Genomic DNA, 16,606 nt, shown 5'->3' on the forward strand with positions numbered 1-16,606 from the left:
GTTTAGAAAAATAAGATTCCATCTTCATGTCGATCACAAGATGTAGGAACTAATGAATCATTAATATCTACATTATCATGAGAATTGACTGTATGATTCATTACAGAACCTTCTCTGCTACACATAATGCTTCCATTTTAAAATTGGACATTCAAGTGCAAGATTTCGCTATATTTTGGAGACTGTGGTTTCATTCTTGGAAGTAACAAGATGTAAGTACTAATGATTCATTAGCGGAAACTTCTCTACTGCAGATAATGTTTCTGTTTTAAAAGGGTCCTCTGAAAGCAAGAATTTGCTATGTTTTTTGAAGAATGATTCCATCTTCATGTCAATCACAAAATGTTGATACTAATAATTCATCTAAAGAAACTTTCTCCACTACAGATAATGTTTCCGTTTTAAGAGGGCTCAATAAAAAGTAATGTTTCGTTATTGCTTGAAGAATGATTCCATCTTCATATCGATCACAAACTGTAGATGCTAATGATTCATTTATGGAAACTTCTCTACTACAGATAACATTTCTGTTTTAAGAGAAGAAAGTAAAACTTCACTATGTTTTGAAGAATGAGATTCCATCTTTATATCAATCACATGATGTAGATTCTACTGATTCATTAGTATCGATATTTTCATTCAAAATCGGCTGTATGATTCATTTTTAAGATTGTCCAATGTCCATTCAAGTGCAAGATTTCGTTACGTTTTGGAGAATGTAGTTTCATTCTTGGAAGTCAAGATGTAAGTACTAGTGATTCATTATCAAACACGTCTGAACTACATACGTAGGTTGTTTTTTTTTTTTTTTTCAAGCTCCGTTTCCACAGTACGAAAACGGAGGTAGTATTAGGAAAATGGTAGGTGAGCGGCAGGAGGCTAGTTTGCGTACTAAGATACTGCACATACCCCTGTCCAAACACTCAGTTACTGTCGAGTCCAATCTGCCATTTCCTGTTGAGCTACAGACACGAAAACATGGTTGTCTCTATCGAGTCTGCCGCCAAACGTAAATTGAAAGGTGTTATTCGTTTCTTGCAAGCAGAGGGTAAACAGGGCAGCGGAAATTCATCGAAGAATAAGTCGTGTACAGTACCCGCCACTAATAAAATCACTGGATTATAAAATCAGCCGCTTTTTAAAATCAAATTTGGAAGAACAGAGTCATCGCAATATCAAAACATGTTAAAACCATCCTTTAATAAAATCACTATCGCCGTTTTATAAAATCAAACTTTTGGATATAATGCGCCAAAAATTGATAAAGATGCACCAAGAAGGGAAGGAATCGATCTCTGTAGATGAGGAAATATCAGAGCCGAATTCGCTCTCTTCATTAGATGTCAGAAAAGTGCTTGATATTATGCGATGCACTTTTGAGCCAAGAGGAAAATATAATGTTAAAACTTATAAACATTTTGTAAACTTTCAAACGATATTGTTCTTTACTCTGCAACTCTAAAAATATTGGCGCATTGTTATTTGATTAAGAACCTTGTGCAAATTTTAAAAAATGTACCTCATGCTCAAAATAACTGTATTTTTAAACACTCGAAACAAAAATAAATGTCGTTTTTAGAGCATTTGAACTTCAAAATCTATAATTTTTTAAAGTGAGTTTTGGTATGCCGTTTTATAAAATCAGCCGCTTTATGAAATCAAATATCTTCTGAACCAATGTGATTTTAATAAGCGGCGAGCACTGTATATGGAGAGAACTTAATGAGTGGCTGGTGTTGTTCGTAAGTGGTGCGAAAATTTAAAGAGGGCTGAACTAATGTGCATGATGAAAAGGGTCTGGGACGCAAGTCTGTGGCTACAGACGACCTGGTTCAACTAGTCGACAAAGCGGTTAAGGAAAATCGAAGATTCACGATAAGTGAATTATCGATGCAATTTTCAGAAGTTTCAAGATCGTCCCTACATTCTATAGCTATAGAACTGTTGCGTTACAGAAAAATTTGTGCTCGCTGGGTCCCAAAAACACCGTCAAAAATCACTTTCAATCATTGGCGGCAACGTTATGAGGAGGGTATAGAAAAGCTTGTGCACAGGTACGACAAATGCCTAAATCGTCAAGGTGATTATGTGGAGAAATAATATGCATTGTACCTTACTTTTGATAGTAAAATCTTTTTTGTATATTCACCTGTTTTTTTAATAGTCAAACGGAGCTTGAAAAAAAAAAAAAAACCTCGTGTGTATTGTTTTTGCTTTAAAAAGGCGGATCAGAGAGCGATTTATACTTTTACTATCGTCTTTGCCATTATTCCTCTGTTTTACAAAAAATGATAAGTAGATAAACGGATAACTATGTGTTCCAATTATCTGCCTTTAATTTGTTAATATCACGTTTTACCGACTATCTTTGTCTTTATGTATCTGCCTTTTTATACTTTAAGGAGTCTATGAAAGAGTGTTATATCATATGCAATACTTTTCTGCTTTTACATCAAAAGTTTAACGAAAAAGGCCAAAATGATCGATATGGAGTACAAAATTGTGGTATGGCGATCAAGAAAAAATACAAAAATATTATGTCTCACTCTTAAACTTTTCTAAAACTTCAGGATGTAACAATTTTAATATTCAAAACTTTTAAATGGTAAGACTATTCAGCAAAGCATTTGATGATTATATAGTAAACACAATAAAGGACTTACTTTTATGAAACGAGTTATGAAGAAGTTAAGAAACATAATAACAAAGCCAAAATTAGCCGAATAGCAATTAGAATTAGACTTTTGTCGGAAGCCATTATTCTCTCATTCTTGTATTAAAAAGAGGATCGTAGCCGGAAAAACGTGTCTGCAATTCTAATTGCTATTTTTGCAAATTTTTACGGTATTATTCTGTTTGAAAATAGGATTTTTTTCCCCCTAAAATTCATTTACTTTTTCTTTATGTGAAGAGGCGTATTTGGCATACTGTAATCGCTCTCCAAAGTTCCACTTCTCATCCTCCCATTCGTGGACTTGGGGAGAGTCATTATCAAGTACGGTCCCATCGGATAGTCCGACTTCAATCCCAAAGGAACTTGGTTGTAGTAATCACTCAATGTTGAAATTTCGGTTTTACTTACAGGCATCTAAAAATAAAATGAAGTTAGCTGAGAAATAAGACACTTTAAAGGGAAAAAAGAGTAAAAGCTTTTTATGTATAAGTCTTTCTTCAAGCTATCAAGGGACTGATCGTTCATTTATTCTTAACTACTTTCGACTTTCAGCTAGATTTGAAAATCGATATACACTTTCGAGTCGTCTTCGAAACGTTTCCACAGTTGCTTTTTCTTGCAAATTTAGAATATTTACGTTTGAAATAATTGCAGGTTTGGAAGTAAATGTTTGAATAATTGATGAAGAATTATCCCCTTTTCTTGACAAATAAATAAATTTTATGTTTCCAAAATTTTTGATTCATCTACTAACTGATAAATGCAGTTAATTTTACCTCTAATTAGCTGATGTACGATTTTAAAATGTAAGATTTTGTGCCCCACGCGTGTCAAAGAATATTATGTATGTAGCTGTCCATATATAAATGATGTCACTCTTTTTTTCAACAAATTTAACCCCCTCCTCTCTTTGTCACAAAGTGTTGGACTTCGCCTTACCCCCTCCCCCCTTGTCACGCGTCACGATATTTTTCATCAACATATTCTTATTAAAAAAAGACGTGATGTCACACTTCTTGTTACCTCTTTCCTCCCCTCGTCATAAACTGACTCAATTTCGCAAACTTTCCCTTCCCCCCTTAAAGCGTGACATCATTTGTAGACAGCAACTATATATATCTGCATTGTCATCCGTGGTGCGACAGCTCAAGGTGGGCCAAGGCCTTCTGCACCACTTTCTCTCCAGCCCCAGTGTCCCAAGAAATCGCTCCCCACACTGTCACACCTTAGGAAATGGCTGTATGCCGCTCGACTACAAATGCCGGAGCGCTGACCGGTGCGCCTCCAAACACGTGTACGGTGATCATCAGCACTGAGACTGAATCGGGTTCATCGTTGAAGATCACACGCCTCCACTCTGTTACACTCCAAGCTGCCCGAGATCGGAAAAAATCCACTCGACACTGCCTGTGATATGGGGTCAGTGGCAAGCGTTTTAATGGGCGTCGGCTCCTTAAGCAAACTTCGGCCAGTCAACTCCTAATGGTTTCCCTTGATACCACCGGATGCCTGGAAGGAGGTAAGTGGCGTTGAATCGATGCTAGCGACGTTGTCGTTGCCGACGTAGCCGTTCTTCTGATTGCGCGATCCTCGCTTTCATTTGTGTTCCTGGGATGTCCTGACCCTCCATGACGGTACGCTCTCTTCCGGTGATCCACTGTTGCCAACATCGAGCAACTACCATATCACTGAGGTGGCGGCCGATACGCCTGTTTGACCAACCTGCTTCTCTAAGGTCTATTATACGGCCCCTATCAAACTCCGTCAGCTGTTCGTGCTGCCGCCGGTTACGTCTTAGAGGCATCTTAAGTCACAACACATTCTACCAAAGTCAACAGATTCGATTGAAATAGCTCTACGGTACAAGTACTCATGCTTTTAAACTCTCCCACCTGCGCAATTCACATGCTCGTAGCGCGCTTAGCCTTGTTTTATTGGTGCTGAAATTTTAATCATTTGCATATCGGCTACCAAACTGCATTTGTGCCGAGTTTCATGATTGTGGCTCTAATTCTTCTAGGTGCATATATTTTTTTGCGACAGAGTGAATTTTGCGAAAATCAAAGCCTCAAGAAAAGAAAAGTTGAAATTAATATTCTGTAAATTGTTTTAGGTCGTCTGCAAATGCAAAATCTGGTAAATTATTTAATTCAATTCCGTTTTACACACCATTTGCTGCCACTGTTTTTTCAGCACTAAACGGTTTGGTTTTTGTTAAAGCATGAAGAAATTCACAGTAGGTTAACACCTGAAGGTGAAAAACGTTTCAAACTTTTGTGAACAGTGAATGAAAATCAGTTTTATCGGAACTTATCTGAGTAAACTGCCGTTGATTTGGATACAAAGTAAGTACAATGCGTTGTATCTTTGAATAAAATGAATCTATTCTCATTAGATTCGACGTTTCACGAGTTATTTATTCAATATTAAACAATTTGATTGCTGTAGAAAATTCTTACACTAACTCCTTTTTTACAAAACCTTATAAATTGGTCCCTCCTTAATGCAGATGAAGGAAAAGATACATAAGAATATTTTTAGTCCTCGCTCATTTAGCGCTAGAGTCTAACGTTGATCGAAAATTTCTATAAAATGAATACAAAGACGATCCATTTATAGAAATCCATACTCATCCTTCTGAAGAAGCATGGGAATCATAAAATCATCTTTGAAGAGACTTATTGCTGTTGAAATAATCGATTGTCCAAGCAACAGCACTCTAACAAAACAGACTTAAACTTCCATGGGTTGGTTACCTGTAATAGATGAGTCGTTTGTTTGAGTTTCACTCTAACTAACTTGGAAACTGATTCTCTCAGGGGCCATCCACAAATGATGTCTCGCTTTGATGGGGGTTCGCGAATTAGTGGCAGAGAGGTAGGAAATTAGAGCAGCAATTAGTAACTGGAGGGAGCTAGCTCAATTATTGGCTTAAGAAACGCTGAGGCAAAATCACAAGTAACATGGTTCAACTGCAACGATTGGGATACACGTTTTACGTGGAGCGAGTGAAATAAATTTGATTTCGTCCAATATTTTACTATAAAATATATCACGTTACTTGAGATCCTCGCTTCAAGATTTGAAAGCTTCACTCTATCCACCTTTTATCCTTTCTCAATAGAAAGGAAGGGGGTAACAAGAAGTATGACATCACATAATTTTTATAACAATGTGTTTATGAAAAATAACATGGCATGTGACAAGGGAAAGGGAGGGGGTAAGTTGAAGTGTGACACTTTGCGACAAAGGATAGGAAGGAGTCAAATTAGTAGAAAGCTGTGACATCATTTACAAACATCCCCACAGTGGAACTCTGTCTTAAACTCGAAGAAGAATAGATAAACGCATTGAGTCTTGAAGGAGAACTTCCTAATAATTATTGGAGAACCTTAAGGAATAGCAAAACAACTAGCAGATGAAAAGAAAATACTTACTTTGGATGAATAATCTATGCGTAATAGTGAACTCGTTCTGTCCAACCATATGTAGAAAAGAATCATCATAGTGGCTGCTGATAATAAAACGGCCGCGATGACGTAAAAAAACAGTGAAGTTGCGTGGGCATAAAGAGCACCAATGAGTACCAAAGTCACAAACAGCGAGCACAGAATCAATATGGTGGACAACAGTGCAGTCCGAACCACGGAACCGTAGAAAAGTCCGTGACAACAAAAGTAAGGCGATCTTCTTGGTGTGTGTGTCAGTTTTTTATCCATGGCCCTGTTCTAGGAGGTTCTTTCGATCGGCGAATTTTTCAGCTGCGTCAATGGATCTAAAAAGCTTGCTCGATGCCATCTGCACAGCATACTTCCGAAGAGATAAAATCTTGAGATTCTAAAATAGAAAGAGGATTATTTTGTAAAATTACATTTCTAGAGTTTCGAGAAGACAATGTATTGATATATACTGAACATTGAACTTGTGAGAAACAAAACACTTGCTCAGGTTTTGCATTGATATTGCAGAACATTTTGAGGGGGCAAATCAAATCATTCATGTTATCTTTGTGGGTACTGGCATTTCAGTTTGTTTTCAATGGCACCTGACGTAAAAAAAGAGACATTTTTTTATTTTTAATGCTTAAAAACTAGAGGGGAAATATTATCAACACAAATACTAATCTGCAATCGATGCATCCTACAACCATAAAGCAGTGAAGCTAAAATCCCACTACGATTCACTTACATGTAAGGCTGTTTCAAACTACATCTTCTTGCATGAGAAAACTGCTTAGATTCACCGTGATTCATGTGCTTAGAAAAGTCAAAACAAGATCACGTTTAGTTTAGTGTATTCATCATACCAGTAAAAAAGCATGAATCTTGACACTAAAAAACATGAATACAACTAAGATTTAATGTAATGCATAATAGGTTTTTCTCAATAGTTCCTTTCTGAGTAACATTGGTTAATATGTGGAGGAAGCTAAGATATAAAATGATTACTTTTTACGATGTTTAACGCGATGTTAAGAAACATTATTGTTTTTTAAAAATTATTCAAATCGCAGAGTTTTCGAAACCATGAACCCAAGTTGTCCACATTTTACAAAGCACTGTGCAAGCTGGTGTTATCTATAGAACGGTGTGAGCTGTTTTCATGTGGCAAGGACTTGGTTCTCTGCTCAGGGCAAATTGAGGCATGGGCACATGGGGCACAGGTTCAGGGTGCAACATTTGACGGGTATCAAATCTGGTGCTAAAGTTAAAATAAAATTGAGTATTGCACCATAGTAAGATGTAAATAAGTCTTGAAAAGTTTTTCTGTGACATCTAGAGGCCCAAATTACCGCCACGGGTGAAACCAGTACTAGGAACACCACTCATACATTGAATATTTTAGGTTGTGTGAAATTTAAGGAATTTTCATCTTATTCCTTAAGGTTATTTTTTTAATCTTATTAAATATTTAACCTCTAGGTTATTTTTTAATCGAAATAGTACAGTTTTAGCTTTTTTTCTCTCTCAGTCTCTCTTTTTCAAATATTAATTTCGAAATTTCTGAATTGAACACAGAAATTGAATACTATGTATTTTAATATGTTTTATTATTTGGTTGGTTCACAGTTTCCCATTTCTAAATAAATTTAAAAGAGAAATAGGGCTGTAGTCATGGTAGTAAAGATTTTATAGGCAAAAATATCAAAAAGCGCATTACCATTAAAAGTCGATTTTTTGTCCTTCAGTTTAATCGTTAAGTAACGGCTGAATAAAAAGGGGCGTTTCATTTTGTTTGAGGACAGTACATTTACACTAAAGTAAATATTTTAGTATTTCGGAAAGGATGTAGGCATTTAATAAAAAGCTTTAATCGTACTATTTTTTTTTCCTTTTCCCTCAAATCAGATTTGAAAATAATCCTTTCCTGAGCAAATGGCAATAACGTGAAGCAAGATTGCAGACGATAACTATCGATCCTTGCTCCGTTTCTAAGCCACGCCCTTGAGGAATCATATCCAGGTGCAATTTATTCTACATTAGAATCGTGTTCCAGATTGTTTTAACTACTAAACATTTGAGTTTATAGCTGGCTTATCCTTTCTGGTCGCAGGAAAAGAGTATAATTTGCTTGACTGTTTAGATAAAATAATCTTATCTTTATAAATAAATGTAGTAAATGAATTTCTTGAATTGCGTGACATCTAGAAAAATAACTTATGGTTATTTGAAGAATGAAAATATGTGCTCCTTATACACTGAAAATGAAATTAGGTGAAAGGGTGTGATTTGAAAATACAGGGAGAAGCTGCCTGAGAAAAAAAAATGTACTGATTTTAAGAGGTTATCAAAAAAAGTTTGTGACGGGGGGGGGAGAACCCTTAAAAGCTTCCTAACAGTTCCCTCGGACTCTGTCAACTGTCTTCAATTACATAAGTTGCATAAAAAAATGTTTAGAGAAGTGTTTCCAAACTTTTTTGGGCCCATCGCTGGAGGTTCTGATAAATGTCACCCTTTCTTCCTTGAAAAAACACCATAAGTGCAAATGAGTCTCAATATTACTGAGAACATAAATGTATAATTTTAGTTTGAAGAGAAATGTAAATAGCAACTTTATCCAATCACTCTCTCTCTCTCTAAAAAAAATTAAAAGAAGCAAAAGGATGCAAGTGGAAAAATTAAGCATTTCGAGATAACCAGTACGAATGGAAGGTGAACCTCTCCTCTGTTTTGGAGCAAGAGATAGTACTAGTAGCCCTGGTAAGCGCAGATGTACAGAAAAATTTAGAAAAACTTTTCTATGTTAGTCTACCTAGGACCAGAACTTCAAACACGTTTTACTCAAAGCTTGAAAATGCCCACTTACATCCCTTTGCTGCTCGCTGCATCAAATGGGAATACATTTTTTTTTCTTCTTTTTTGAATCGTATGTACAAAAAGTGAAGATATTAAATCTCAGAATATATGGAGAAAAAAAAATTAAATTTGGAAATTCATGCGCGTTTTCAACATTTTGATGGTTAGTGACGGCCTTGTGCTTGGTAATTAAAGCTTGAATGTCGAGCTTTATTTACGTCAGATTCAAGCACGGATTTCCTTTGAAAGAAATGTCCAACTTATTTATGAGGGAGGAGCTGAGAGACATGACTAACTTAAACCTCTTTCAGCTAAAGTAGGCGGGAACGACATTAGGAGTAGTTCAATTTTTTCTCTACAGTTCTGGATAAGACTTCCTACATATACACACGAAGTGTTTAGTGGTTTTAACTTTTCGAAAAGTTGCCTGTCAACTAGTTGACCGGCGTTTTTCGTTGTCTTCACATAAAGCAACTTAGTTGAATCAACTTTTCTTCTAATAAGCCGAATTTATACTTGCAGCTGCTCCACAACGCAATTAAGAGCTTCGTCACACGGGACAACTTAGTTGAATCAACTTTCGAACGTGAGGAGCGGTTATTAGGAAGTGTACCAGGTAGAAAGTAAAGAAATCGCCTGGCACTCTTCACACGACAGTCAACTGTGCAACTATGCTTGGTGTACCGGCACACCACACGCATGCGCCGCTACCACTGTCATCAAAAATTAGTTAGCGGATGTGCCTAATGTGCCGGCACACCAGGCAGAGTTGACTGTCGCGTGAAGGATGACAGGCGATTCCTTAATTTTTCTACCTAGTGACACTACATAATAACCGTCCCGTACGTTCAAAAGTTGATTCAACTAAGTTGTCCCGTGTGAAGGAGGCCTAAAACTGAACCGAGTTGACTCTCAACTAGTTTACTCGTGTGTAGAGGGAAGGCTTGGGGCTTGGCCATGTCCCGATAAGTGTAACTAACTAAACGGTTGATTACATTCATAGGGATGAGAATGGTAGCGGCAGCGGTACATGTGCCTGGTGTGTTGGTTCACTGTTGAGTGAAGGATTCCTTCACTTTTCTAGCTGGTTACACTTCCTAATTAACCACCCGTTCGAAAGTTGATTCAACTAAGTTGCATCTTGTGAAGGCGATCTAAGGGTTCACGTAAAGTAGGGTAATTTATGGAAAGTCTCTTGATGCAGATGTCCATGAGTAGCAGTTTCAGGTGCTTTTATTTACTGCAAGCTTCGTCATTAGCCGATCTCTCAATTTCTAGTTTAATTGAGTTTGTAGATTTGTCTTGATTTTGTTGTCTTGAGAGAAGTTTCTTTATAAGACTGGTAGAAGAGTAGAATAAAAGCTATGTTGTTCATGAAGTTAGAGAAAACTTCATTTTGGATTTGTTTAACTGAATTTTACTTTATTTTGAGCATACAATAATGTTTAGGACAGGAAAAAATTAGGTCGGTTAAGCATTTTAAGCAATGGAGATTCAAAATTGCTTTCACCAGTGTCTCTTCTCACTGTGAATAATAACGATAGTTTGTTGCTGTTTGTTTGCTGTTTATTTTGTTGCTAATGCTATATGACTATTTGTACTCGAGCTGATTTTTATTGCGTCGTATCATTACCGAAGTATCTACCGATTGTTGTAATACTTTAATAAGGTATTTAATTTAATTGCAGTGAGAAAAATATAATTTTTTTAAAAATTGTTTAAATGTTTTTTGTTCTAAAAAGAATGAAATAAAATAAGTATGATTTCTTGATTTTAACACTCAAAACTGCAACTTTTGAGAGTTGTAAACAAGAATTCATATATTATCGTTTGATAATATATTCCGCCTTTGTTATCGTTCTCCTTTGTGATAAGTAGAAACGAATTATTGAATCCTTTATTTTCTTTTATTTTTTAAATTACTCAACCTTGACTTAGCTACATGTTAAAAGTCATCGAAAAACGGTATTTTATTTTTTTTTAAAAAATTTGACATAAAACATTTTAAATTCTGCCAAGAACGGCAAGAGGTGATAATGTTGTCGTTATTACACATTTGTAATAAATATATTCAGTAATTCAGTTACACATTTATTTGTTTAAATTTGTTATTTTTGCAGCCTTGTCTGTCATGCTTTTGGGACTCGCCTTAGAATTCTTTCGTTTCCGTTGCAAATATATTTACTTTTGTATGTCTTGTCGTACCTTTAATGAAACCAAGAGAAAACAGAATACAAACTATCAATGCAAAACATAATTCAACCACATTGCCTTGTAGTCTTTTTGGTCTGAAAATGCGTATGTAAATCGAAACGGAATACTTCCTCTAACCAATAGAATCTATTTCACTGGCTTTCAAAGTTTTATGTTACGGAAAGTAACCATAAAATTCTATGCGGAAAAATGAATTGCAATTGCAGAATAGCAGTCTAACCCACTGAATAATGCATGGTTTTTTTGTTTTAGATGAATTCCGGATCAAACCGAATGCATTTTATCAAGATCTTTCGATTTCATGACTTAGGTGTCATTTCTGCTGTTTAACAAGCAAGTAAAAATGCGTACATGATCTTATGTACGCGAGCAAAAAGTTCGCGAATTTTATATGAGCAAAATAAAAAACAAAAGAATGAAAAAAATATTTCGCGAGGCTTAAATTTTTCTAATTACGACTGGCTAGCGGAAATTAAAGCCCCGCGAAAATAAATGCTTTTTACAGTACACATTATGCGGATGGGTTTTTATCAGCATTTTTAAATGATGGTAAAGAAACAAATTTTTCATTGATGCATCTGATTTAATCTTATTTATGCATCTACATTAATTTTTATTGTTTTAAAATTGCTGTAAAACAAACATTCTTAGTGAAATACACCGCCAGCTCAGTCATTTCCAGCCGAGAACTGCAGTTTCGTGCTTATTAGCACTCATCAGCCCGGCATAAGAAAGTGACTGAGCAGAGCTGGAGATGGAAAACATGGATGTTTTCCATCTCCAGCTCAGTCACTTTCCTATGCCGGGCTGATGAGTGCTAATAAGCACGAAACTGCAGCCCTCGGCTGGAAATGACTGAGCTAGCGGTGTATTCCACGTATTTTTGCTTTAGCCCTGGTTAATGGGCGGTAATTTACTGAATAAACATTCTTAGTGTTAGATGAATAGTAAATTACGCAAATCGCGAAGTCGACTCAGACTCAAATTCCGACAGGTATAGTTTCCACACTCAAGTGTTGCAATGTGTCTTTCGATTGCAAGTGAAGTGTATTAGGGTGAGAAAACCTATTTTTGGAGTATCGGTCCCGAAAATTCAAACAATTGAAAACGGAATGGTAAAATTAGCTGTCGCCACCGGTCACAAGGCGACTAAATGTAAAATCCTCTGTCAGTCACCCGGAAAGCCTTCTCATCAAGTAATTTAATGACCTTAAAGTATACAAAAAAAAAAAAAAAACATAAAGTAGTTGGTGAAAAATTTTCCACCAAAATCAAGGGGCAGCGTTTATGATCTAATAGAGGGGTCTCCAACCTACGGCTGGCGGGAAGCATGGAGAACGAAAAGAATTATAATCATATATTCCCTTTCAAGCCTTTTTAAAGACAACTACGCCCATAAAATTTCAAAAACCACCCCTGAGAGCTTAATTAAAAAAAAATAGTTGGCGTATGAGAAGGGAAGGGGGCTGACACTAACTAGATCATCTGAACTGAAACATTGTTAGATTGTTCATTATTGGCCTACCTCGCCTCCAAAAATTTACAATGTGGCCCTTGTAGTAAAAAAGAAAGTTTGCAGAGATCCCAGACCTAATTTATTAAAAATATATTAAGTATTTACATTAATTAACGTATTGAGGTTTATTATTTTCAATAAATGACAATTTTTTGAAAAAATTGCGGAGCCCTTCCAGTAACACAAATGATGACTATTTAAGAAAACTGCTACTAATGAAATCGTTACACCGGTCACTGGTGTTTAAAGAATGTCCCAAGTTTTGCCCTTTATCAAAAATTATGCTTTTGTATTTTTTTTTCAGCGAACTAATAATAACAACAACAACAGTAATAATATTAATAATAAAGTTAAAAATTCATTAGAACAGCTTCAAGTTACCATGTCACTCCAAAAGAGAAACAAACACGTAAGGTGTCGCAAGTGCGCTCGTTTCGATGCAAGTTTCTCTCACAGGACGCCAAAAGAATACAAAAGCAAGCAAACGTGACCAAAACAAAAGTTTACTTACTTTTCAAATCGAAAATTTAATCGCATTGAAAAAAAACTTTCAGTGTCTTACAAAAGTAAAACCGTTTCACATAAAATATACAAAAAAAAAAAAAGATTCCTCCCCAATTCATTGAATGTGTAATTTTTTTAAACTGAGTAATATATAACATACATTTATCTGTTTGAATAAACGTTTCAGAAAATCTGAAGTGTCAGATTAATCAGTTACGAAGTAAAACAAAATGACAGAACTCTGCATAAATTCAAATTACTTAATAAGATTGTACAAGAAAAAAGAAAGTTTGTATGTTTAAGAAACATTTGGCGATTATGTTATCACTTTGTAGTCAAGAAATATTTTAACGTCCCAAGTATTCACGCTTTTATAGAGCATTAGTGCAGATGGTAAAAGCACAAAGGAATATTTTCAATATCGTGTCTGATGACTCAGGATGACTTGTCTATTTCCAACGACTAAGGGTTCAGAGACAAAAATTGTGAATGAGGTCGTTTCCAAAATTTTAAAAGTATTTTTTTTCTGAAAGAGCATGCTTAAAGACATAGGATCTGCCCATTTTTTAAATAATTTGACAAAGTTTAATATTTTAAAAAAATTACTTCAATCGGTGCGCTTTTATTGTTACCGCTTCTGCAGATGATATTACAAATGATGAAATGCCATTCAGTGTTGTCATTCACAGAGCAAAATATTTAGTTCGCATCTTTACTCATGTGCATTGGCAACGGTATTGTTGATAGCAAGCGTAGAGCGCAATATTTAATTCGCGTCTTGGTTATCATAACGTGGAAACGTGGTAGAAAAATGCGCCAAAGTGCATCATTTGTGACGTCATAAGGGCCACGCCTTGTTTGAAAAATCGGACATTTTAAAACATTAATTTAAAAAATAACATTGGGAAAATGAAAGTATTTTCTGGGCCCATGGTTTTTTTTTTTTTTTTTTTGCTCATTCTATCCATTTCAATGATTAAAAGTAGTACTTTTGACTGAAGGAAACACCCCCATTCTTAGTTGGAAATATCGACAAAGATAGCAGGCGAAATAGTTTGAAATAGACTACAGAGTTTATAAGTTTACTCTGCATTACTGGCTAAAAGAATATGTTAATAAAATAGTTAAAATTTGAAATTTTTTTAGCTTACTTTCCCGAAAAAAAATTAATAGACTGAAAGCGTGAAAATGCGTTTAATCTCCTGTAAGAATTTCATTAGAACAAAAAGAAGTCAAAAATAAATGCATCACATCAATTTTCAAAACTAAAAAAAAAGAGTAGCTTTCCCATATGGAGATAAGAGTCTCAGTCTATCTCACCGATGACTTAAAACTTTTATAGGAAATACTTGATGTAAAAAATATATATATATATCATTTATCTGAAGGCATCGACAGGGTGCTTTAATCCTATGTTGCGTTTTAAAACTTCCCCCTCCCCCCCCTTCAAAATAAGAAAAGAAAGAAAGAAAAAAAAAGAAAGAAAGAAAGAAAAAAATAGAGAAAAAAATTATTTATTGGGTGAGAATTGAAGCATTTATAGCTCTTTTTATTAAATAGACGCATTTGATTAGCACGATAACTCAGATCCTCAGACGTAGAAAATATGCGTCAAAGGAATTTTTTATTTGATCAATTTAAGACTATATTTCAAAGTTCAAAAAATTTCAATAAGGGAGTTTATGTGCTACATTCAAAGCTATCTGTCTGAAAATCTAATGATGAAAAAAATAAAACTTAAGCTGAAAATTCGACAAATAGTTTGCATCTCAAGCGTTTAGTATCAATATTAGCTCAATCTATTTTTTAGAATTTTACTGGGAGAGGAAAAACATATTTCACTCTTAGACCACTTATCTTTTGAAAAGATTTGCTTGATTTTTGTTTTCTTCTTTAAGTCTCGTTGCAACAAGATTTTATTCTTTTCTTGTTATAACGAGGTCAAAGAACCACAAATTGTCTTCGTTGTAAAGGGAAGTTCGTTGTAATGGAACTCAGACAATGTAATGGCAATTAAAATGGGATTGAGCATTTATTTCGCTGAAACGGATATTTCGTAGTGTTGGAAATTTGCTCTAATGAGATTTTACTGTGTCAACCAATCATTGTCCCAAATTTTCTGCTTCTTTTTCAACGACCATTTTTCTCTTTTATATTATAGACCACGCAGAATAGTTACAATACATATTTTGTATCAAAGCAGTTTCAGGTGTAAATTTGTCAGATCGTCCTCCAAATTAGGTTTTTCATACTTTATAGAATAGATTTTTCTGATATGTTTATCATATTTAAACTTTAATTGAAGTATAATTAGGACAGTTACAAATCCATAAAATGTGCATTCGTAAGAGATTACGTTGAACGTCTTTTGTTATGCTTTTTTAAAATAGCTAATACAGCAATTTTCTGACTAAAAAAGCTTAACAGTTTGAATTTGATTTAACATTATAATATTAGGAAATCATTTCGATATCTAACAGAAATGGAATATTTAATATCCTTAAAACATTGGTTTCACTAGAACAAATATTGTGCGAGTCGGAGTTAGAGCTCTTGCTGAAAAGTTCTAAATGCTAAAACGGTAGTTGTACTTTAACAGTGAGATTCTCGAAAGTAAATAAATAAAAAAGGACACCACATCACTCACAATAAGGAAATACAACCTTGTTTGTTAAGCTGATTAAACACTTACATCTTTCTTGAATAATATAGCCTTTTCCTCATACGTCATATGTGTCAATATAATACAATAAGATCCCGGCTTTAGAAAGCATTGCGTTCTTTTTGTACGATTTTACCTTCCTACTTTTATTTTCGCAACATTTTGCCTGAACGCAATTGGAGGTTTTGTGAGGCCCTTGATATGTATAACGGCAGCTGAAACAAGTATCAATAAATTTAAAATAATTTTTCTGTAGGCACTGGGTCTTACTCCACTTTGTGAATCATTACAAAATAATGAGCTCGTTATGGTCATTGTAGTGAGTTCTCTGTCTAAGAGGCAAGCGATTGTTGAAGATCGTTCTAACCAGGGCTACGGAGTTGGAGGGGAAATGACCGACTGTGACTCCGCGAATTTTTGAACCTTCGACTCCTACTCCTACTCCGATTCATTTATCTCAAAATCAGTCAAACTCCAACTCCGACTCATTTGCCCAAAGCCAGCCTGATTCCGACTCTGATCCCGCAGCACTGGCCGAATAGCGGATTCTGAGGGAAAATGATCAACTCCGACTCCGACTCTTGGAATTGTAAAGCCTTCGATTCCCAATTTTGACACCTTTACCCCTAAATCAGCCTAACTCCGACTTTGCAACCCTAATTCTAATGATTATTGGTAATTTGATATTGGTCTTTCATAAATAGAAACTAATTCCAGAAACTTCAACAACTATTGAAATA

The 16,606-nt window shown here is 35.2% G+C and overlaps 1 protein-coding gene across 2 annotated transcripts in view; it reads right to left on the minus strand.

Moving 5' to 3' along the window:
• The window catches only part of LOC129222678 (uncharacterized), a 46,349-nt gene that overhangs the window by 19,857 nt on the left and 9,886 nt on the right, over positions 1-16,606 (minus strand). Inside the window, exons 1-3 of one of the 2 annotated variants that reach the window (XM_054857219.1) lie at positions 7,835-7,945; positions 6,112-6,511; positions 2,895-3,088 (exon numbers count right to left, since the gene is read on the minus strand). In XM_054857219.1, coding sequence (XP_054713194.1) covers positions 2,895-3,088; positions 6,112-6,393 — 476 coding nt within the window. In that variant the 5' untranslated portion in view covers positions 6,394-6,511; positions 7,835-7,945. Of the gene's footprint in view, positions 1-2,894; positions 3,089-6,111; positions 6,512-7,834; positions 7,946-16,606 lie in introns of those variants that run through there. The other variant, XM_054857212.1, reaches the window with a different exon arrangement.

The sequence above is a fragment of the Uloborus diversus genome, chromosome 1 (genome assembly GCF_026930045.1).
Source record: "Uloborus diversus isolate 005 chromosome 1, Udiv.v.3.1, whole genome shotgun sequence".
Classification (NCBI taxonomy): Eukaryota; Metazoa; Arthropoda; class Arachnida; order Araneae; family Uloboridae; genus Uloborus; species Uloborus diversus.